The sequence below is a fragment of the Pseudophryne corroboree genome, chromosome 6 (assembly GCF_028390025.1).
Source record: "Pseudophryne corroboree isolate aPseCor3 chromosome 6, aPseCor3.hap2, whole genome shotgun sequence".
Taxonomy (NCBI): domain Eukaryota; kingdom Metazoa; phylum Chordata; class Amphibia; order Anura; family Myobatrachidae; genus Pseudophryne; species Pseudophryne corroboree.
Window position 1 is genome coordinate 25,236,440 of NC_086449.1, and position 23,241 is coordinate 25,259,680.

Below are 23,241 nucleotides of genomic sequence, written 5' to 3' on the forward strand. Positions count from 1 at the left end.
GCTGGTCTATGACTTGTTTTGTGCATGCTGGTCTGTGACTTGTTTTGTGCATGCTGGTCTGTGACTTGTTTTGTGCATGCTGGTGTGTGACTTGTTTTGTGCATGCTGGTGTGTGACTTGTTTTGTGCATGCTGGTGTGTGATTTGTTTTGTGCATGCTGGTCTGTGACTTGTTTTGTGCATGCTGGTCTGTGACTTGTTTTGTGCATGCTGGTCTGTGACTTGTTTTGTGCATGCTGGTGTGTGATTTGTTTTGTGCATGCTGGTCTGTGACTTGTTTTGTGCATGCTGGTCTATGACTTGTTTTGTGCATGCTGGTGTGTGACATGTTTTGTGCGTGCTGGTCTGTGACTTGTTTTGTGCGTGCTGGTGTGTGATTTGTTTTGTGCGTGCTGGTCTATGACTTGTTTTGTGCGTGCTGGTCTGTGACTTGTTTTGTGCATGCTGGTCTGTGACTTGTTTTGTGCGTGCTGGTCTGTGACTTGTTTTGTGCATGCTGGTGTGTGACTTGTTTTGTGCATGCTGGTCTGTGACTTGTTTTGTGCGTGCTGGTCTATGACTTGTTTTGTGCGTGCTGGTGTGTGACTTGTTTTGTGCATGCTGGTCTGTGACTTGTTTTGTGCATGCTGGTGTGTGACTTGTTTTGTGCATGCTGGTGTGTGACTTGTTTTCTGCATGCTGGTGTGTGACATGTTTTGTGCGTGCTGGTCTATGACTTGTTTTGTGCATGCTGGTGTGTGACTTGTTTTGTGCATGCTGGTGTGTGACATGTTTTGTGCGTGCTGGTCTATGACTTGTTTTGTGCGTGCTGGTCTATGACTTGTTTTGTGCATGCTGGTCTGTGACTTGTTTTGTGCGTGCTGGTGTGTGACTTGTTTTGTGCATGCTGGTCTGTGACTTGTTTTGTGCATGCTGGTGTGTGACTTGTTTTGTGCATGCTGGTGTGTGACTTGTTTTGTGCATGCTGGTGTGTGACATGTTTTGTGCGTGCTGGTCTATGACTTGTTTTGTGCGTGCTGGTGTGTGACTTGTTTTGTGCATACTGGTCTGTGACTTGTTTTGTGCATGCTGGTGTGTGACTTGTTTTGTGCATGCTGGTGTGTGACATGTTTTGTGCATGCTGGTGTGTGACTTGTTTTGTGCATGCTGGTGTGTGACATGTTTTGTGCGTGCTGGTCTATGACTTGTTTTGTGCATGCTGGTGTGTGACATGTTTTGTGCATGCTGGTCTATGACTTGTTTTGTGCATGCTGGTGTGTGACTTGTTTTGTGCATGCTGGTGTGTGACTTGTTTTGTGCATGCTGGTGTGTGACTTGTTTTGTGCATGCTGGTCTGTGACATGTTTTGTGCATGCTGGTGTGTGACTTGTTTTGTGCATGCTGGTGTGTGACTTGTTTTGTGCATGCTGGTGTGTGACTTGGGTTGTGCATGCTGGTGTGTGATTTGTTTTGTGCATGCTGGTCTATGACTTGTTTTGTGCATGCTGGTCTATGACTTGTTTTGTGCATGCTGGTGTGTGACATGTTTTGTGCGTGCTGGTCTGTGACTTGTTTTGTGCGTGCTGGTGTGTGACTTGTTTTGTGCGTGTTGGTCTATGATTTGTTTTGTGCATGCTGGTGTGTGACTTGTTTTGTGCATGCTGGTGTGTGACTTGTTTTGTGCGTTCTGGTCTGTGACTTTTGTGCGTGCTGATCTATGACTTGTTTTGTGCATGCTGCTGTGTGATTTGTTTTGTATGTGCTGGTCTGTGACTTGTTTTGTACATACTGGTCTAGGGCCCTCATTCCGAGTTGATCGGTCGCAACGCGAATTTAGCAGAGTTACACACGCTAAGCCTACGCCTACTGGGAGTGTATCTTAGCTTCTTAAAATTGCGACCGATGTAATCGCAATATTGCGATTACAAACTACTTTGCAGTTTCTGAGTAACTTCAACTTTACTCTGCCTGTGCGATCAGTTCAGTGCTTGTCGTTCCTGGTTTGACGTCACAAACACACCCAGCGTTCGCTCAGACACTCCCCCGTTTCTCCAGCCACTCCTGCGTTTTTTCCGGAAACGGTAGCGTTTTCATCCACACGCCCATAAAACGCCGTGTTTCCGCCCAGTAACACCCATTTCCTGTCAATCACATTACGATCGCCGGAGCGATGAAAAAGCCGTGAGTAAAAATACTATCTTCATTGTTAAATTACTTGGCGCAGTCGCAGTGCGAATATTGCGCATGCGTACTAAGCGGATTTTCATTGCGATGCGATGAAAAATACCGAGCGAACGACTCGGAATGAGGGCCTATGATTTGTTTTGTGCATGCTGGTGTGTGACTTGTTTTGTGCATGCTGGTGTGTGACTTGTTTTGTGCATGCTGGTGTGTGACATGTTTTGTGCGTGCTGGTCTGTGACTTGTTTTGTGCATGCTGGTCTGTGACTTGTTTTGTGCATGCTGGTGTGTGACTTGTTTTGTGCATGCTGGTGTGTGACATGTTTTGTGCGTGCTGGTCTGTGACTTGTTTTGTGCATGCTGGTCTATGATTTGTTTTGTGCATGCTGGTGTGTGACTTGTTTTGTGCATGCTGGTGTGTGACTTGTTTTGTGCGTGCTGGTCTGTGACTTGTTTTGTGCATGCTGGTCTATGATTTGTTTTGTGCATGCTGGTGTGTGACTTGTTTTGTGCATGCTGGTCTCTGACTTGTTTTGTGCGTGCTGGTCTGTGACTTGTTTTGTGCATGCTGGTGTGTGACTTGTTTTGTGCATGCTGGTCTGTGACTTGTTTTGTGCATGCTGGTGTGTGACTTGTTTTGTACATGCTGGTGTGTGACATGTTTTGTGCATGCTGGTCTGTGACTTGTTTTGTGCATGCTGGTGTGTGACTTGTTTTATGCATGCTGGTCTGTGACTTGTTTTGTGCATGCTGGTCTATGACTTGTTTTGTGCATGCTGGTCTGTGACTTGTTTTGTGCATGCTGGTGTGTGACTTGTTTTGTGCATGCTGGTCTATGACTTGTTTTGTGCATGCTGGTCTATGACTTGTTTTGTGCATGCTGGTCTATGACTTGTTTTGTGCATGCTGGTCTATGACTTGTTTTGTGCGTGCTGGTCTGTGACTTGTTTTGTGCATGCTGGTGTGTGACTTGATTTGTGCGTGCTGGTCTGTGACTTGTTTTGTGCGTGCTGGTCTGTGACTTGTTTTGTGCATGCTGGTGTGTGACTTGTTTTGTGCATGCTGGTGTGTGACATGTTTTGTGCGTGCTGGTCTATGACTTGTTTTGTGCATGCTGGTGTGTGACTTGTTTTGTGCATGCTGGTCTGTGACTTGTTTTGTGCATGCTGGTCTATGACTTGTTTTGTGCATGCTGGTCTGTGACATGTTTTGTGCATGCTGGTCTGTGACTTGTTTTGTGCATGCTGGTGTGTGACTTGTTTTGTGCATGCTGGTCTATGACTTGTTTTGTGCATGCTGGTCTATGACTTGTTTTGTGCATGCTGGTCTATGACTTGTTTTGTGCATGCTGGTCTATGACTTGTTTTGTGCGTGCTGGTCTATGACTTGTTTTGTGCATGCTGGTCTATGATTTGTTTTGTGCATGCTGGTCTATGATTTGTTTTGTGCATGCTGGTGTGTGACTTGTTTTGTGCATGCTGGTGTGTGACTTGTTTTGTGCATGCTGGTCTATGACTTGTTTTGTGCATGCTGGTGTGTGACATGTTTTGTGCGTGCTGGTCTGTGACTTGTTTTGTGCATGCTGGTCTGTGACTTGTTTTGTGCATGCTGGTCTATGATTTGTTTTGTGCATGCTGGTGTGTGACTTGTTTTGTGCATGCTGGTCTGTGACTTGTTTTGTGCATGCTGGTCTATGATTTGTGTTGTGCATCCTGGTGTGTGACTTGTTTTGTGCATGCTGGTGTGTGACTTGTTTTGTGCGTGCTGGTGTGTGACTTGATTTGTGCGTGCTGGTCTGTGACTTGTTTTGTGCGTGCTGGTCTGTGACTTGTTTTGTGCATGCTGGTGTGTGACTTGTTTTGTGCATGCTGGTGTGTGACTTGTTTTGTGCATGCTGGTCTGTGACTTGTTTTGTGCATGCTGGTCTATGACTTGTTTTGTGCATGCTGGTGTGTGACATGTTTTGTGCGTGCTGGTCTGTGACTTGTTTTGTGCATGCTGGTCTATGATTTGTTTTGTGCATGCTGGTCTATGACTTGTTTTGTGCATGCTGGTGTGTGACTTGTTTTGTGCATGCTGGTGTGTGACTTGTTTTGTGCATGCTGGTGTGTGACTTGTTTTGTGCATGCTGGTCTGTGACTTGTTTTGTGCATGCTGGTGTGTGACATGTTTTGTGCGTGCTGGTCTGTGACTTGTTTTGTGCATGCTGGTCTGTGACTTGTTTTGTGCATGCTGGTGTGTGACTTGTTTTGTGCATGCTGGTGTGTGACATGTTTTGTGCGTGCTGGTCTGTGACTTGTTTTGTGCATGCTGGTCTATGATTTGTTTTGTGCATGCTGGTGTGTGACTTGTTTTGTGCATGCTGGTGTGTGACTTGTTTTGTGCGTGCTGGTCTGTGACTTGTTTTGTGCATGCTGGTCTATGATTTGTTTTGTGCATGCTGGTGTGTGACTTGTTTTGTGCATGCTGGTCTCTGACTTGTTTTGTGCGTGCTGGTCTGTGACTTGTTTTGTGCATGCTGGTGTGTGACTTGTTTTGTGCATGCTGGTCTGTGACTTGTTTTGTGCATGCTGGTGTGTGACTTGTTTTGTGCATGCTGGTGTGTGACATGTTTTGTGCATGCTGGTCTATGACTTGTTTTGTGCATGCTGGTGTGTGACTTGTTTTATGCATGCTGGTCTGTGACTTGTTTTGTGCATGCTGGTCTATGACTTGTTTTGTGCATGCTGGTCTGTGACATGTTTTGTGCATGCTGGTCTGTGACTTGTTTTGTGCATGCTGGTGTGTGACTTGTTTTGTGCATGCTGGTCTATGACTTGTTTTGTGCATGCTGGTCTATGACTTGTTTTGTGCATGCTGGTCTATGACTTGTTTTGTGCATGCTGGTCTATGACTTGTTTTGTGCGTGCTGGTCTATGACTTGTTTTGTGCATGCTGGTCTATGATTTGTTTTGTGCATGCTGGTCTATGATTTGTTTTGTGCATGCTGGTGTGTGACTTGTTTTGTGCATGCTGGTGTGTGACTTGTTTTGTGCATGCTGGTCTATGACTTGTTTTGTGCATGCTGGTGTGTGACATGTTTTGTGCGTGCTGGTCTGTGACTTGTTTTGTGCATGCTGGTCTGTGACTTGTTTTGTGCATGCTGGTCTATGATTTGTTTTGTGCATGCTGGTGTGTGACTTGTTTTGTGCATGCTGGTCTGTGACTTGTTTTGTGCATGCTGATCTATGATTTGTGTTGTGCATCCTGGTGTGTGACTTGTTTTGTGCATGCTGGTGTGTGACTTGTTTTGTGCGTGCTGGTGTGTGACTTGATTTGTGCGTGCTGGTCTGTGACTTGTTTTGTGCGTGCTGGTCTGTGACTTGTTTTGTGCATGCTGGTGTGTGACTTGTTTTGTGCATGCTGGTGTGTGACATGTTTTGTGCGTGCTGGTCTATGACTTGTTTTGTGCATGCTGGTGTGTGACTTGTTTTGTGCATGCTGGTCTGTGACTTGTTTTGTGCATGCTGGTCTATGACTTGTTTTGTGCATGCTGGTGTGTGACATGTTTTGTGCGTGCTGGTCTGTGACTTGTTTTGTGCATGCTGGTCTATGATTTGTTTTGTGCATGCTGGTCTGTGACTTGTTTTGTGCATGCTGGTGTGTGACTTGTTTTGTGCATGCTGGTGTGTGACTTGTTTTGTGCATGCTGGTTTGTGACTTGTTTTGTGCATGCTGGTGTGTGACTTGTTTTGTGCATGCTGGTCTATGACTTGTTTTGTGCATGCTGGTCTATGACTTGTTTTGTGCATGCTGGTGTGTGACTTGTTTTGTGCATGCTGGTGTGTGACTTGTTTTGTGCATGCTGGTGTGTGACTTGTTTTGTGCATGCTGGTCTGTGACTTGTTTTGTGCATGCTGGTGTGTGACTTGTTTTGTGCATGCTGGTGTGTGACTTGTTTTGTGCATGCTGGTGTGTGACTTGTTTTGTGCATGCTGGTCTTTTACTTGTTTTGTGCATGCTGGTGTGTGACTTGTTTTGTGCATGCTGGTCTGTGACTTGTTTTGTGCATGCTGGTCTGTGACTTGTTTTGTGCATGCTGGTGTGTGACTTGTTTTGTGCATGCTGGTGTGTGACTTGTTTTGTGCATGCTGGTCTGTGACTTGTTTTGTGCATGCTGGTGTGTGACTTGTTTTGTGCATGCTGGTGTGTGACTTGTTTTGTGCATGCTGGTGTGTGACTTGTTTTGTGCATGCTGGTCTATGACTTGTTTTGTGCATGCTGGTGTGTGACTTGTTTTGTGCATGCTGGTGTGTGACTTGTTTTGTGCATGCTGGTCTGTGATTTGTTTTGTGCATGCTGGTGTGTGACTTGTTTTGTGCATGCTGGTGTGTGACTTGTTATGTGCATGCTGGTCTGTGACTTGTTTTGTGCATGCTGGTCTGTGACTTGTTTTGTGCATGCTGGGGATGAATTAATAATCTGTGTGGAGGGGGATGTACACAGTGAAAGGGGTGAGGAATTGGACGATCAGGAGGAGGTGGACATCTTGCCTCTGTAGAGCCAGTTTGTGCAAGGAGAGATTGATTGCTTCTTTTTTGGTGGGGGCCCATACCAACCAGTCATTTCAGTCACAGTCGTGTGGCAGACCCTGTCGCTGAAATTATGGGTTTGTTAAAGTGTGCATGTCCTGTTTATACAACATAAGGGTGGGTGGGAGGGCCCAAGGACAATTCCATCTTGCACCTCTTTTTTCTTTCATTTTTCTTTGCATCATGTGTTGTTTGGGGACTATTTTTTTTTAAGTGCCATCCTGCCTGACACTGCAGTGCCACTCCTAGATGGGCCAGGTGTTTGTGTCGGCCACTTGTGTCGCTTAGCTTAGCCATCCAGCGACCTTGGTGCAAATTTTAGGACTAAAAATAATATTGTGAGGTGTGAGGTGTTCAGAATAGACTGGAAATGAGTGGAAATTATGGTTATTTAGGTTAATAATACTATGGGATCAAAATGACCCCCATATTCTATGATTTAAGCTGTTTTTGAGAGTTCCGGTATGAAAGATAGATAGTGTCTAGTTAGACAGTCAATAGATAGACACCATATGTTAGACAGACATTAGGTCGACAGGGTCAAAAGATCGACATGCAAAAGGTCGACAGGTCAAAAGGTCGACATGAAAATGGTCGACATGAAAAAGGTAGACACCATGTTTTTTGCATTTTTGTGGCTTGTGTGGATAGTTTTGTCATCTGGGACCCCCAATTGTAGAAAGCCATACCCTCACGGGGCTCGCTGCGCTCGCCACAAGGTTTATAACCAACTCTATGCTGACATGGATAGAGAGAGTATGAAATAATCCAAAAACATGTTACATAATAAAAAAACATTTTTCTATCTTTTTTATGTCGACCATTTTCATGTCGATCTTTTGACCACGTCGACCTTCTGACCCGTCGACCTTTTGACCTGTCGACCTTTTCCATGTCAACCTTTTGACCCTGTCGACCTAATGTCTGTCTAATATATGGTGTTTATCTATTGACTGTCTAACTAGACACTATCTATGTATCAAACGGATAGGGTTTTTGAGGGGTTTTTGAAAAAAAACACCCAAATCCAAAACACACCCGAATCCGACAAAAATTCTTAAGGGAGGTTTTTCCAAAACGCGTCCGAATCCAAAACACGACCGCGGAACCGAATCCAAAACCAAAACACAAAACCCGAAAAATGCCCGCTGCACATCTCTAATAAATATATATATATATATATATATATATACACATACACACACAGTATAATACTATATATTATAATGTATTATATAGATATTTGGAGTATGATATACATGTGTAATAATGATCCAACCATTGTGTAAATGTCACCTGCGCCTGTGTTTTTGTGCACAATGAGGCAGATGTAGTAACCTGGAGAAGGAATAAGAAAGTGATAAACCAGTGATAATTGCAAGGTGATAAAAGCACTAACCAGTCAGCTCCTGTCAATTTGCATATTGCAGCTGATTGGCTGGTGTGTTTATCACCTTGCACTTAACACTGGTTTATCACTTTCTTATGCCTTCTCCAGGTTATTACATCTGCCACACTGTGCACAAAAACACAGGCGCAGGTGACATTTACACAATGGTTGTATCATTATTGCACATATACTGTATATCACACTCCAAATATCTATCAATGTCGGTCAATAGCTGTAGGGATTATGCCCTGCGGTATAGTGTCAGTCTGTAAATCAACTGCTACCTGTTTAGAGTTAGACTAAAGGAGGTTTCACTAACACAAAATAAACAATAGTAATAAACTAGAACAAAATGTAATGTATACATATTCAACTCCAGTATTTATCACACTTACTGTACCTGGTCTACATCGGGCACATCGAGAATCTTACATTCCAATTCACTATATAATATTCCAACATTATTTACTGTAACAGAGAACCACGTAATTAATTTCATGTTGGCATTACATAAGGTGATAAAAAAAGGTAAGAGTTAGAGAAATGCCCGCAAGGGGCTACATTGCGCTTGCCCCCAATCCCCCCCAACCAGCATTCTGCGGCCAGGATGCTGACCGCTGGGATTCCGGACGCCGGTAACCCATACCCAACCCTGAGTTAATAACTGTGACTTTTATCACACAATTCAGCAATATGGTACGGTCTTTTATATATAATTCCTAGATGTAAGATGAATACCTCTTACATATTTTGATTGTGTGAAACCAAATGTAACCAGTTAAGGTTAGTGGATTTGAATGTGATCTTTGTCCCGCATACAGACTCACAACCTGCAGCTCAAGACCAATGTGCTATTGTTCCCTCATAGACAAGGTCTTGAAACATTAATACATTGTATAACACTAATATGAGTTATCTAATTATGTAGGTTTCTTACAAGAAAACGACATCTTTGTTAATATTATTGTTACAGGCAATGCTGCCCTCTGTTGCTAATAACTAATAGAGCACTAATATACAGTATGTATAATATACATTTGTATACATTAAATGGGAGCTAATAGACTGTCCCTAGCTTGCCATATCACCTACAAGAGCTTCAGGTGAAATCTGAGACTGCAGATATTCACCAAACCTGCTTTGCTGCTGGATGTAGGCCATTTCCAGGAGAAAAGTGGGGAAGGGGGGCTCCATAAATGTGACCTAATTGCAATGTAAGTTGATTTCACTTTGAACTGCTCTAAAGTGTACCCAAGCTGAGTACATTTTTGATATACATTATTATTTTAATAAATTGCTGTCTGCTTTGTATTTTACTTTATACATCTGATTGTGTGTCTTTACTCAGTTACAGTACGTGCTATTTGCCATTGGTAACCTTGTGTTAAGAGCCCATCCAGGACCAAATGTCTGAGCATACTTACTGTATTTGCTTTCAGAGGCACCCCATCCAGGAGATCTCTCAAAGATAGGTACAGGGTGCTGGTGTGGGGGTCATGATCCTGCGATTCCCATAGTAATGGCAATACAGCATTATGCATGCCCAGGGAGGGGTGAGGTTTAATGCTATAGCACTAGTCTCCCAGGATCCTGGGGAGGAACTTAACAAATGTGGGAGTCTAACCAGGGAATGCTCCTGTGTGCAGGATAAGATCTCCTGGCCACCACGTGAATCACTATAGAAACTGTTGGGGAATAACACAGCTTTACCCCTAAGAACTATGGGGTCTATTTAATAAGCCTTGCAGAGAGATACAACGGAGAGAAAGTACCAACCAATCAGCTCCCAACTGTCATTTTTCAAACACAGCCTGAGACATGGCATTTAGGAGCTGATTGGCTGGTACTTTATCTCAGGCCTCTGTATCTCTCTCCAAGGCTTAGTAAATAGGCCCCTATGTGCAGATGGAAACACCAAGTCCTGGTTTGATAACTACCAAGGATTCCAATGTCCATGTCCTTTAAACCTTCTTCAATTTTGGGATAGATTTCAGGTCCTCCTGTGAAATCCACCTGGATTATCTTTGTTTTGCGTCCTGTCTGGAGCTCTGTGGAGGTAACATACACGCAGGTCACAAACATACTCAGCAGCCTGATGAAGATCCCTATTCTAGCTGTACCCGGGGCGGGGAACCGGTTCTCCTGCCAGGATGAAGCCAATTGGTATCACAGTCACACCAGATGGTGGTATCATTACGTGTACACACTATACGCTCTCTGGAAACTTTTACACCCCTCAATGGTCCTATTGCTAAACTAGGTGTTAAAGATCATCCAAGTTGTGATTTATGCCCCAAAATGTAAAACAGCAATATTGTTAAATACTAAGTCAGACGCGTTTTACAATTAATATCATTGACGGTTGACATTTTTTGGTAAAAACTGCTGCTTAGTAAATGTAGCCCTCAGTATCTGGGTGTTTTTAGCTTAAAGTCACCTACTGTATCGCTATAATTGATTATTAAATTGATGCAGCTGAGCCGTACTCCGATGACGGGAACTTACTAGCCTGGAGTGGCTAAGGGCTAACCCTCAACTTTGCCTGGCCGGTCTGGAGGAACAGGAGGAGGGGGGGGGGGGGAGATTGGGGTAGGCATATACAAGGGTGACCCTGTTGGACATGCATAATGGAATAGATTGCCTAAACCTGGGTTTTCGACTCTAGTAAAAATAATAATAATAATAATAATAATAATAATTATTATTATTGTTATTGCTATTAAAAATGGAAAACATTGTAACATAAAAAAAAAATCTCCCCGTCTCTCTCTCTCTCCACCTCGCCTTTCCATCATCTAGGCAGCATTATATACTGTTAGCACCTGTGGATATAAAGAAAGCGGGTGTGGTATGTAGGGTCGACAGTGACTAGGTCGACATGGCTGCTAGGTCGACAGGGTCTCTAGGTCGACAGGGTCAAGGTCGACAGGTCAAAAGGTCAACATTAGTGTTTTATGTTTTTTGGAGTCGTTTTCTCCGTACAGTGACTGGGAACCCCAAATCGTGCACCGTGTTCACTCGCCATGCTTCGGGCAAGGTGCCTCGCTCTGCTACCGCTGCATTTGACGCAGGTTACTATTCCCAATCGTAGTCCGCGTGGATCGTTAAGTATGAAAAAGTAAAAAAAAAGAAAAAAAATTGAAAACTCAGGTCGACCTTTTGACCTAGAACGTGTTGACCTAGAGGTCCTGTCAACCTAGAAACCCTGTCGGCCTAGTTACTGTTGACCAATAGTGGTCGACCTAGATTGTTGACCTAGATACAGTCGCCCTAGAGACCGGATCCCAAAGAAAACAGGTTTTTGAAGACATTAAATTGAATCTACTGAGAGCGATTCCTATACTTACACTAGTTACTGACTTTCTGATCACTATAAGGAGTTTTATCCTTGTCACAGTCATTAGCAGATTTATTTAATTATACTTTATCATATTTTATTTATTAAGTAAATTCAACATGTTGTTTTACTAGTTTTACAATTTTCTTCTGAGCGTTCTGGTTTTTTCCGACATATCGCCATTTACCTATTAGCAATACAGATACTATTGCTTGTAAAGAATCCCTCGACATAGGCAAACGCAGGGGGGGTTTCCAATTGCCCTGAAACTCCCCCTTCCTCACAGCCTGGTCAGCGGCCACTACATGCAGTATTAAGGGCGGGATGGGGCTGATCCACATGCCGAGTGGCAGCAGATTTTTCTACCAGGTCTGCTGTGTGTCTGTGGATCTGAGAGCTCAGTCATCGCACCAGAGAGAGGATCTGGTAAGTGGTTACCGTGATCATTGGCTGCATACAGAAGGAGCCATCCTCATCTATCACTATAATAGGATTAACTGAGCCAGGGCAGTCGGACTTAGGGGGTCATTCAGACCCGATCGCACGCTGCAGTTTTTTGCAGCCGTACGATCGGGTCTGAACAGCGCACGCGTGGGGGGCTTCAATGCGCTGGGCGTGTTGTTGCACGGTGACGGAGGTCGCCGGACAGCGATGGCTTCTACGAAGAAATCGATCACACCGGCGATCGCAAGAAGAGTGACACGCAGAAGGTGGACCTGGGCGGATAATCACCGTTTCCTGGGAGTGTCCGGATGAACGCAGGCATGCCCGGACGTTTCCAGGGAGGGATCCTGATGTCCGCTCTAAGCCGGGTCATCGCAGCGGGTGGGGAAATCCTGAGCTGTGCAGGGACTGCACAAGTGATCGCTCCCCTGCACAGCCCTAACCCCCTCCCCTGTAGGCGGCGATTACCTGGTCGCAGCAGTGCAAAAAACGGCCGGCGTGCGACCAGTTCTGAATTAGGCCCATAATTCCCTGCTGTATTGTTCTCTCTGTATTGTATTGCAATAGATGAAAGGCTTATGCTAATAAATCTTGGTGCAGCAGAGAAGGCAGGATGACTGTGGCTCCATCTGTTTGTCTGATGTACTGTACAGTATTACCGGGTTTACCAAACCATCCCTTTACACCGGGACGCTCATGGATGACACAGACTCTGTGCCTAAAGCTCTGATGCGTCTAAGTGCCCTGTGGTACCGCGCAAACCACTGACAGATGGCGGCCAAACGCCGGGATCTCTCACCTATTCCTTCCGCAACGCTCTGCAGCTTCTTCAGAGTCCGACTGATGAGGACGACATTGAGTCCCCTCCGGGCCAACTATGGACAAGAAACGTGTGTGAGATACAGAGTCCACATTCAGGTGGGTGACAGACACCATGATGTATACTGACCTCCTCTGCGTAGGCTTTTCCTATCCCATCTGATGCTCCTGTTACCACTATATGCAAAAAAATACAAATACAGATTTTAAGTAGAGAAACCAGGAGAACGGTGTCAATGTAATCCTTGTACAGAACAACTTGTTACAGCATAAACAATCAGCAGACTTACAGTAATTGGTCAGTGTCTCATCAGGCTAATAACCACCTTAATATACTAGAATGTTTTACACATTTCTTTTTAGAGTGATAACTACGTACAAGTCTTTAAAACACCAATTTCCAGGGTGTACCCGCAAATACTAAGGATCCCCTGAATGTATGTAGGACCGCGAGATCCCTGATTTTGACTCTACGTTTTGAAAAAGTTTCCAGAAGAGGGACCTGTAGGATCCATCCCAGGTATTATTATTATTATTATTATCATCAGTAGTAGAGAAGCATATTCCTTTGTGTTTTACAATTGGAACAACAGTAATAGAACAAAACTTGGTAATAAATAGAGATGAGCGGGTTTGGATCTCTGAGAACCGGAACCACACGAACTTCACGATCCGGCTTGGGGTTTTCCCGCCAGACTCTGATCCCAAAACGATGCAAAACGTCATCATCCCACTGTCAGATTCTCACAGAGTTTTGGATTCCTTAAAGGTCCCGGTGATCTGCGCCATATTCACTTTGGCTGTGGAGAGTGCGCTGAACGGACGTGTCCACCTCAGTGCTGGGTTGTGGGGCTGGTGGCTGCTGTATTGCTGGTGTATCAGTCCAGGGGTGCTCTCTCTGTCGCCTGGTGGTGTATCTGATAACAAGGGGTGCTCTGTCCATAATCCATATCCGTCCAGTGTTAAAAAAACCAATATACTGTGTGTACATCCAGGGGCTGGTGTGTCCTATCAGTATCAGTCCAGGGGTGCTCTGTCTGTCGCCTGGTGGTGTATCTGATAACAAGGGGTGCTCTGTCCACCTAGGCGTGATCTGTCCATCCATCCAGGGGCTCCGCCCCAGTGGAAAATTTAAATAAAAAAAGCTAAAAAACCTAAAATATAATTGTAAAAAAAAATATATAGATTTTTTGTTTGTGCTGTACTCCAGTGAACTAAACAATTTTTATGCAGAATATTATTATTTCATACATATTGCGCAACACTGTGGGTGTAGGTGGTACCACAGTAATATATTTTCGTACTCATACATATATTGTGCGATACTGTAGGTGAAATTAAACCAGTGTTTGATTACTATTTCTGACTCACACACATATTATGTGACACTGTGGGTGAAGGTGGTATCACAGTAATATATTTTATTTTGTACTCATACACGTATTGTTGTGACACTGTGGGTGAAATTAAACCACAGTGTTTGATTACTATTTCTGACTCATACTCGTATTGTAACTCTGTAGGTGGTAATTTTTTGTACAAATTGTGGCGTGTGCTGTACCATACTTTGGTTATGTTTGTTAATACTTGATAGATATGGAGGAGCAACAATTGAGAGGAGAGAAGGAAGCACATACTAGGGCTGCAGCTGCCACCAGTCATGACAATACAAGTTCGTCAACGTCATCTACTAAAGCCGATGCCCGGTGGCATAAAGGGCTTAAGTCAGGGCATGTAAAATCAAAGAAGCAATACAATACAGTGGTAAAGAAAATAACGTCAATAGGAAATGTAGCTGCAGAAAAACATAAAATTGGCAATATGCCATTCACCACACATGTGGCAAGGAAAGACTCAGGGCTTGGCCTTTATTTATAAGTGGTGGTTCTGCAACTATTAGTGAGACATCTTCTGCTTATCATGACGATACAGAAACATTTCACTCAAAGTCTAGAAGAGGTGTCAAAAAAATGAAAACAACTAAAGTAGTAGAACAAACTGCATTCAGAAATGACACACATTCCTGGGGAACGTTTAGGGGTGTCAACATTAGCTATGTGTGAGTATGACATTTCTCACACTGTCCTCATAGAGAAGCCTCTTTCACCTCCTTCCACCATTTCTGCCCCATCTGCACATGTGGGGAGCAGTACATGTAAAGATGGTGATGAGGGCATAATAGAAATTGAGGATTCATGTGTGGAAGTGGAACAAGATGAGGGGGAAATGTGTATACTACTACTATCTTAGACAGAATATTGATGACGTTGTGTGTGTAAGTCATCCTGATATTGATTGTGAAGGCATCTGCTCCATTTGTGAGACCAAAGTTAGCAGAGATAGGGATATTAGTCAAATAGGCACCTCCATGTTACGTCATTTGCTGTGAATTTATGAAATTTATTTTACAAGATTATAATGTAATTTACACCTTCATCATCAACCTCCTCAATAGTAATTGGAGGTAGTCCTTCAAAAAAATAGTTTTATGGGAGTCCAAACAAAGCAAGCACTTCAGCCACACAAGTGTCAGTCCCTGTCACTGAAGTGCTTGGTTTGTTACACAGTGCATGTTCTTTTTAATATCCAGCATAAGGGTGGAAGGGAGGGAAGGACAATTCCATCCTGCACCACTTTTCATTTCTGCTTTAATATGTGGAAATGTTTCATAGATGTGCTATAAACTGCCATATGTTTGTGCTGCTGCTCTGTCAGTTAGTAACAAGCCAGCTCACTGTTGCCTTTGGCCTTAGACAGATGAAAACAATATTGTTAACTGTGAGGTGGTCAAAATTGACTGGAAGTGAGTGGCAATTAATGTCATTGAGGTTAATAATACTGTAGGAATAAAAACAAGCCAACATTCTGTGAGTTTAGCGGTCTTTTAAAAAAATACAGATCCAAAAACCACAAAGGTGGTTCAGTCAAAACTAATCCATATCCAAAACACAAAGTAGATACAGATCCAAAACCCAAGATTTGGGCCCGGCGCACATCTCTAGTAATAACAGAGGTAGGAAGGCCCTGCTCGCAAGCTTACAATCTATAGGGAAGTAGGGATACTAAAGGATAGGTGCTAGCTATTGCATAATGGTTCTGCTAGATTGCAAAGGTTCTTAATGAGCTGTATGTTATGGTCACACAGTGATGTGGCCCTGGGATCAGGAGGATGGGAATAATGTGAGGATGTTTGTAGACTGTATACAGGTTATGTAATGGGAAAGGAAAACTTATAAAGGTTATGTGGGTGGGTCCGGAATGTGATAAGCTTACCTGTAGAGGTGAGTTTTCAGAGAACGTTTGAAGGTTTGGAGACTAGAGGATAGTCTTATTGTGTGTGGGAGGGCATTCCACAGAGTGGGTGCAGCCCGAAGAAAGTCCTGCAATGGTGAGTTGGCATTAGCGATCCCTTTATTCTAAAACATTGCAGGAATGGTCTTGGTCTCTGCATGTGATCTATGGTACATTCAGAGTGATCCTTAATTTCTTATTGCTGTGATAATTGACCATCAGACATTCTAATTATCAGGACCTAGATATGATAGATAATTACTATGGCCGTTAAGCAAAGATGTCTCATAAAAATATCTCAAATCTATTCCGCTTATCATCAGCCATGTTGGTGGAGATTCTCACCTTTGGGACAACCTAGAGGCTACAATGGCTAATGCTGTAGTCAAGCTCCAGAGTGTTTCCGGAACCAGGTAAATTCATCAAGAAAGCAGCCTCTATAGGTTTATATGGCAGCTGCTTTTGCAGTCGAAAACCGGGGACCACATCTAATATCTCTGATATCAGCTACGGTCCCTGCAGTGCATAATAATTGCAAGTACCCCTTGAAAACTGATGCTTTCAGGTATATTCTGCAAATACAGCATTCATTGATAAATATGCCTCTATATCTACTAACAGACTTTGGATAACTTACTCTGTCTGAACCGAAATTCTTGCGCAAAACAAAATTCTCAGAGGTGTTCAAGATTTCAAGTGCAATAATGAAATACCTTCAGTCTTGAGCATAAACACATATTATATGGTCCCCAGAATGATGGACCACAAAAATCTTAGTATATGCAAATGAACATCATAGTACTTTTGCTCATGTATGAAAATAATACCAGGTACTGCGCCATTGCCCGGTACATGCACATTCTTCAACGCGCGTTTCGCCGTGTGGTGGCTTGATCGCACTGCTCTGTTTAGGCATCTACCAGGGTATGATCTATGCATATTAACACTCACAGGAGCCGACAATAAGTGTCTCTACAGCTGCTGATGAACTACATAGCCCACCAAGCAAGCAAAACTATGGCAGGTCATGCTGGGATGTGTAGTCCCATAGCAGCTCGTGGGCCGCTTATTGCTCACTTATTCACTATACTATCTATACAGGGCCGGATTAAGGCTGGTGGGGGCCCCCACTGCTACTACTATTGTTGTCAAAGTCCCACTCCGGGCACACACACACAATCACTTACAGACACACATACATTGTCACTTACAGACACACACACACATCGCTTGCAGAGCAACAGCAGGGAGCAGAAGCCGAGCAGCAGACACCGGTGGCTGTCAGTCACTGTTTCCCATATCCCGCAAGACAGAAAGGAGATTCCTACAATTCATAATGCAGGGAGTGAGTGATGCTAATGTGTGGGGGCCCCTGGGACGGCTGCCTCTATCACCCCTGCCTTAATCCCAGAATCTATCAGGGACGTGCAGTCAGGGGAGGCAGTGCCTCCCCTGTCATTAACAATTAAAATAATACAAAGAAGATACTTATGACACATATTCTGTGTCATAAGTATCTGTTTTATCCTTTATATTATTCTAATGGTTTTTACCTTTGTAAAAATAGGTTGTAATAGTGTTTTGGAGGCACCGCTCACGGTGCCTCCAGCTGTCAATGCTAAACGAGGCGAAGCGGGGGTCGGTGCCGAACATCGGGCAGTAGAAGCCCATTCAAAAAATCACTGAAAGCGGCACTAGTATGAGTGCCTCTTTTACAGGGGCGTGCTTTCAGCCCAAATGAAAGCACGCCCCTGTCACTGTGGAAGTTGTGATTGGGCAGGGGCGGCTTTGGGGGGGGAGCACCAAGGCATGCATCCGCCCTGTCATCTTGGATTTTTATTTTCAGCCGTGGCATCACTTTGGTAATCGTAGCTAACCCGCCAGCCCGCACCCCCCCCCCGTCTCCTCTACAGTCCCGTACTGCCTATAGCGCTCGGCGCCCCACTCCGTAATACGCTGCGCCCGCACTCCCAACCTCACCTGTTTTGTCCCTGCCTTGTACACTAGTGTACATCCGCAAGGAGCTGGGGGAGCGCAGGGTAACATCCCACACCTGAAAGTGCTGCCGGGATGAGGGAGATGTCGGTGCGGCTGCTGGCAGCGCTGCTGCTCTCCGTGTTCCTGCTCCGGCCCACTCTGCGCAATGTAACCGGGGACGTGCTAGGCGCCAAGGCTGGGGTGCACTCTCTGTATAGTAGTGTGCGCAACTTGTCAGTGTAAAGGTCAGTTTGTTGCAGAGGCGTCACCGGGTGTGGTGACACCCGTTGCGCGCCCCTGATCTCCTGCCGCGATCGCGGGAAAAATGGGGCGTGGCCTTGCACTTAGGGGGCGTGGCTTCGCGAGGACCCCGGAATCGTCACTCTGGGGGCGTGCCCAGCATCTCCGGAGATGCTGGGCTTCCCCCAGAGCCAGTCTCCGTCCGCTGTCGGCTCCTCTTCTGTGACAGGATCCGGGTGCTGTAGGAGACTTTCTCACTGCAGCACCTGGTTCCTGTCAGTGCGGGGGAGCTGACATTTGGTGTCACCCTCCTCCAGGCGTTACACCCGGGTGCGGGCCGCACCCCCCGCACCCGCCTTGTGACGCCACTGATTTGTTGTGTAGTGTGCGAAAGGTTATTCTGTAGTGTAGTGAGTAAAGGGTCAGCCTGGGTGTAGTACAGTGTGCATGGTCAGTATGTGATGTACAGTATGTGATGTAGTCAGGGGCGGATCCAGAAGAAAATGATAGGGGGGGCACCATGGAAGGGGCAAGTGTATTTGCGTGCGGCTTCGGTGCATGCGCTTCCAGAAATGGGGTATGGCCCCACTACAAGGGGCAGCGTGTGAGGGGCAGGGGGCAGCGTGTGAGGGGCAGGGTGAAGGGGGCAGTGTGTGAGGGGCAGGGGGCAGTGTGTGAGGGGCAGGGGGCAGCATGTTAGGTGCAGGGGACACCGTGTGAGGGACAGTGTATAGGAGGCAGTGTGTGAGAGGCAGGGTGCAGGGGGAAGCTTGTGAGGGGCAGGGGGCAGCGTGTGAGGGGCAGGGGGCAGCGTGTGAGGTGCAGGGGGCAGCGTGTGAGGGGCAGGGGGCAGCGTGTGAGGGGCAGGGGGCAGCGTGTGAGGTGCAGGGGGCAGCGTGTTGAGGTGCAGGGGGCAGCATGTGAGGGGCAGGGGGCAGCGTGTGAGGTGCAGGGGGCAGCGTGTGAGGGGCAGGGGGCAGCGTGTGAGGGGCAGGGTGCAGGAGGCAGTGTGTGAGGGGCAGGGGCCAGGAGGCAGCGTGTGAGGGGCAGGGTGTGGGGGCAGTGTGTGAGAGGCACATACCACCATATACTACATATAGACCGCCCCCCCTTAGTGCCTGCCGCCGCAGCAGCAGCCGCACACACGTTAAAGGTAGCTGGCACAGGCTGGCAGCCGCGATACAGCAAACAGCATACTCACTGTGACATGCTGATATACACAGTGAGTCACTGTCTCCGTCCTGCTGCTGCTGCCTCTGCGGCTCTGCCTGCTTCGATCGGCGCCTCTGTCTCCTCTCTGTGTGGCCGCTGGGGAGCCTGGGCTGGCTGGAAGTGAAATCCAGTCCACGCGGTCCAGGGTCCACCACTACGCGCTGCCTGACTCCTTAGCCTGTCCCGCAGCCCGCTCCGTCTCCCGGCCTCCGTGCGCTGCTGCCTGCTGGTCACATGCACTGCAGCAGGAGAGGAGGAGGGAGGGAGGGAGGGAGGGAGGGAGGGAGGGCTGCACTCACTGTGGGCTTGAGCCGGCTCTGGTCCCAGCGGCAGCTGTCAAATCAGCGTGCGCTGACAGCCTGCTGGGGCCGGGCCGGCACAAATGAAAAAAAAAATCCTCTGCCCTGAGACTTAATGGGCCACAAATGACAGGGGGGGCACGGGCCCGAGTGCCCCCCCCCTGGATCCGCCACTGGATGTAGTGCAGTATATATCGGGTCAGTCTGGGTGTAGTACAGTGTGCATGGTCAGTATGTGATGTAGTGCAGTATATATCTGGTCAGCCTGGGTGTAGTACAGTGTGCATGGTCAGTATGTGATGTAGTGCAGTATATATCGGGTCAGCCTGGGTGTAGTACAGTGTGCATGGTCAGTATGTGATGTAGTGCAGTATATATCTGGTCAGCCTGGGTGTAGTACAGTGTGCATGGTCAGTATGTGATGTAGTGCAGTATATATCGGGTCAGCCTGGGTGTAGTACAGTGTGCATGGTCAGTATGTGATGTAGTGCAGTCTATCTCTGTGTGTGTGTATATATATATATATATATATATAGGTAGCGGTAATAGGATCGGCACTCAGAGTGGGGCTGCTGAAATACTTGTTGCGGTGCCCTCTGTGATCTATTACAAGATCCAATATAGTAGAAGGAGAAATCAGCGGCACTCAGCAGTCGGAATTATGCAGTGAAGAAAACTTTTATTGCAGTCCTACGGCGTTTCGGCTGCTGAGTGCCGCTGATTTCTCCTTCTACTATATATATATATATATATATATATACCATGCAGATTGACCCGGCACTCCATGCGCTCCCCAGCGTTGAAGTATCCTTGCCCCCGTGCCTTCAGCTCCTGGATTTTGTGGATCCCTTTATATAACAGTAGCAACGAGCGCGGCACTGGGAGACGTATGCAATGATGTGAAAAAATCAAATGCTTTTATTCAGACAATCTACGTTTCGGGGACGCAGCCCCTTCGTCAGGATGAATAAAGTGACAATAGACAGTGTTTAAATACATGTGCAATAAGAGGTTACTCACCGCCTCCAGCCGTCGCGCCGCCCGGGTGCCGGATCTGACGTCACTCCCTCCAACAGGAAGTGTCGCGTCACCGGTCCGTCAAGCCAGCGTTCTCGGGCTGTGGGATACATGCAACCATGGCAACGTAAACAACAAGTGAATCAACTCAAAACACGCTTAATATACAAAAAACTAAAGTGCAAATCAAACTTTTCAAATGGTCATTGTTGCATGTGTATGATCAATTAATAAAGAGTATTAAAATCATTTAATAATAGTGCTCATGAATCTACCAGTCCCTACCGCTATTAATAACTCAACACATTGCTATAATTATTTAATTTGAGCATGTGAACCGTATCCATTTTTGAATATTTCCTACACATACATAAGTGTCACCATTATTGTAACATATTAAGACAGAGAGACGGCTAATGCTATCAAAATGCGCTGGGAAAGTATCTATGCCCCAAGGACGTCCACTATTCAACTTCATAGCCTACAGAAGCAGCCAGGAATTAAACTCAATACGTCCACATGTGTCTGCACGTATGAGGCCACATCTGGAGCTGCTTCTGCAATTATTTATAAGAAACATCTCAAACTTAACATCTCATTTAATCCCTTGGGATATACTGTATTGAGGATTGAGATCCACTTGGCCTCAATCTGCAACAATTTTTTTGAACGATCCCCTCCCCGTAGCGATGGAGGGACCTGATCAATTATCTTGTAACGCAGGGTGGCCATGCTATGTTTCGCAGTTGCGAAATGGCGGGCCACTGGTTGGTCACTTGTCCCTGCTTTATAAGCCTCGCGAATGGCATAGCGATGCTGTGCCATCCGTGTCTTGAAGGCACATTCGGTTTTACCGATATACGTTAGCCCGCAAGGGCACGTCAGCATATACACTACGAATTTTGAATCGCAAGATAATGGGTGTTTGATGCTGTATCTTTTACCCGTATGTGGGTGCAGAAAAAAATCTCCTGGCGACAAATAGCTGCAAGTGGTACATCCACTGCACTTAAAACAGCCATTCTTGCGCTTCAAAAAATTTTTGCTGGTTTGTTCCTTGCCAAACTTGGATAGATCCGTTTTTACCACATAATCCCTAATACTCTTACCCTTGGAATAACTGTTAAGGAGCCTAGATTGGTATACTTCACCCAGCTCCTTATCAGTTGCCACTATCGGCCATATTTCTTTGGTACTTTTGGCTATATGTTTACTACTGGTACTAAACTGTGTGACCCAAGGTATCCTATTCCTAAGGGATTTTTGTGGTGTAGGAGTAAGCAATTGTTGCCTCGTTTTCCTTAGAGCTTTATTTTTGGCCTGCTCTAGGAGTTCTAAGGGATAGCCCCTTTCTCTGAATTTAGAGGTCATTACTTCCAATTGCTGATCACGATCAGCCACCCCATTAGTGATACGGCATACCCTAAGAAATTGGGAATAGGGTAGACCCCTTGTGGTTGCTTTTGGGTGGAAACTGTCAAATCTGAGCAAGTTGTTTCTGTCAGTCACCTTAGTATACAGTTTGGTGCTGATCTTCCCTTCTGTGACCGTGATACATACATCCAGAAAGTTAATCTGTGCATCATCTGTCTCTATTGTAAATTTAATGGGACTTGCCGTCGAGTTATGTTGATCTATCAATTCAATCAGATTATCTCTGGGGCCTCCCCAAAAAATCAGGACGTCATCTATGTAACGTTGGTATAAACATAATTGTGACATGATGGTAGTGTCCTGTAAAAAAAGTTCTCTTTCTAAGATCCACATGTATGTGTTGGCAAATGCCGGGGCCACGGCCGACCCCATAGCACAGCCAGTGCATTGGATGTAGAATTTACTGTCATATATGAAATAATTATGTACCAATGTAAACTCCAAGAGTGATAAAAAGAATTCTATGTCTGGGCCGGTATAATGTGGATTATTGGTTATGAGATGTCTAACAGCCTGTACACCTGCCCCATGCGGGATGCAGGTGTACAGGCTGGACACATCAATAGATGCCAATGTGATGTCTTGAGGTAATGGCCCTATATCCTCTAGGAGACGCAACAGGGCTGAAGTGTCCTTGAGGTGTGTGGTTGTATTCTGAATACACGGTTGCAAATAACTGTCACAAAAAACAGAAATTACTTCACATAGTGACCCTCTGGCCGAAATTATAGGTCTACCCGGTGGATTCACTGCATCCTTATGGATTTTAGGGATCACATAAAAAACAGGAACCACCGGGCAGTCTACACAAAGTGCTTTACTCACACCTGTTGAAATAATTCCATTATCCACAGCATGTTTCAACATAACCTCCAACTCTTTCTTAAATACACTGGTTGGATCTCTGGATAACCTTGCATATGTGGATGTGTCAGATAATAAACGTTCACATTCATTTTTGTACATCACCGTGTCTAATACCACTATACCCCCACCCTTATCTGCCTGTCGTATGATGATGTCCTCTCTTTTACTCAAACCCTTTAAGGCT

At 45.5% G+C, this 23,241-nt stretch overlaps 1 protein-coding gene across 1 annotated transcript in view; it reads right to left on the minus strand.

Annotated features, from left to right (window-relative positions):
* LOC134935940 (very-long-chain 3-oxoacyl-CoA reductase-B-like) overlaps positions 1 to 23,241 on the minus strand; it is an 83,379-nt gene that overhangs the window by 13,488 nt on the left and 46,650 nt on the right. Inside the window, exons 2-5 of the mRNA XM_063930795.1 lie at positions 12,851 to 12,897; positions 12,701 to 12,776; positions 10,058 to 10,168; positions 8,521 to 8,588 (exon numbers count right to left, since the gene is read on the minus strand). Coding sequence (XP_063786865.1) covers positions 8,521 to 8,588; positions 10,058 to 10,168; positions 12,701 to 12,776; positions 12,851 to 12,897 — 302 coding nt within the window. The remainder of the gene's footprint in view (positions 1 to 8,520; positions 8,589 to 10,057; positions 10,169 to 12,700; positions 12,777 to 12,850; positions 12,898 to 23,241) is intronic.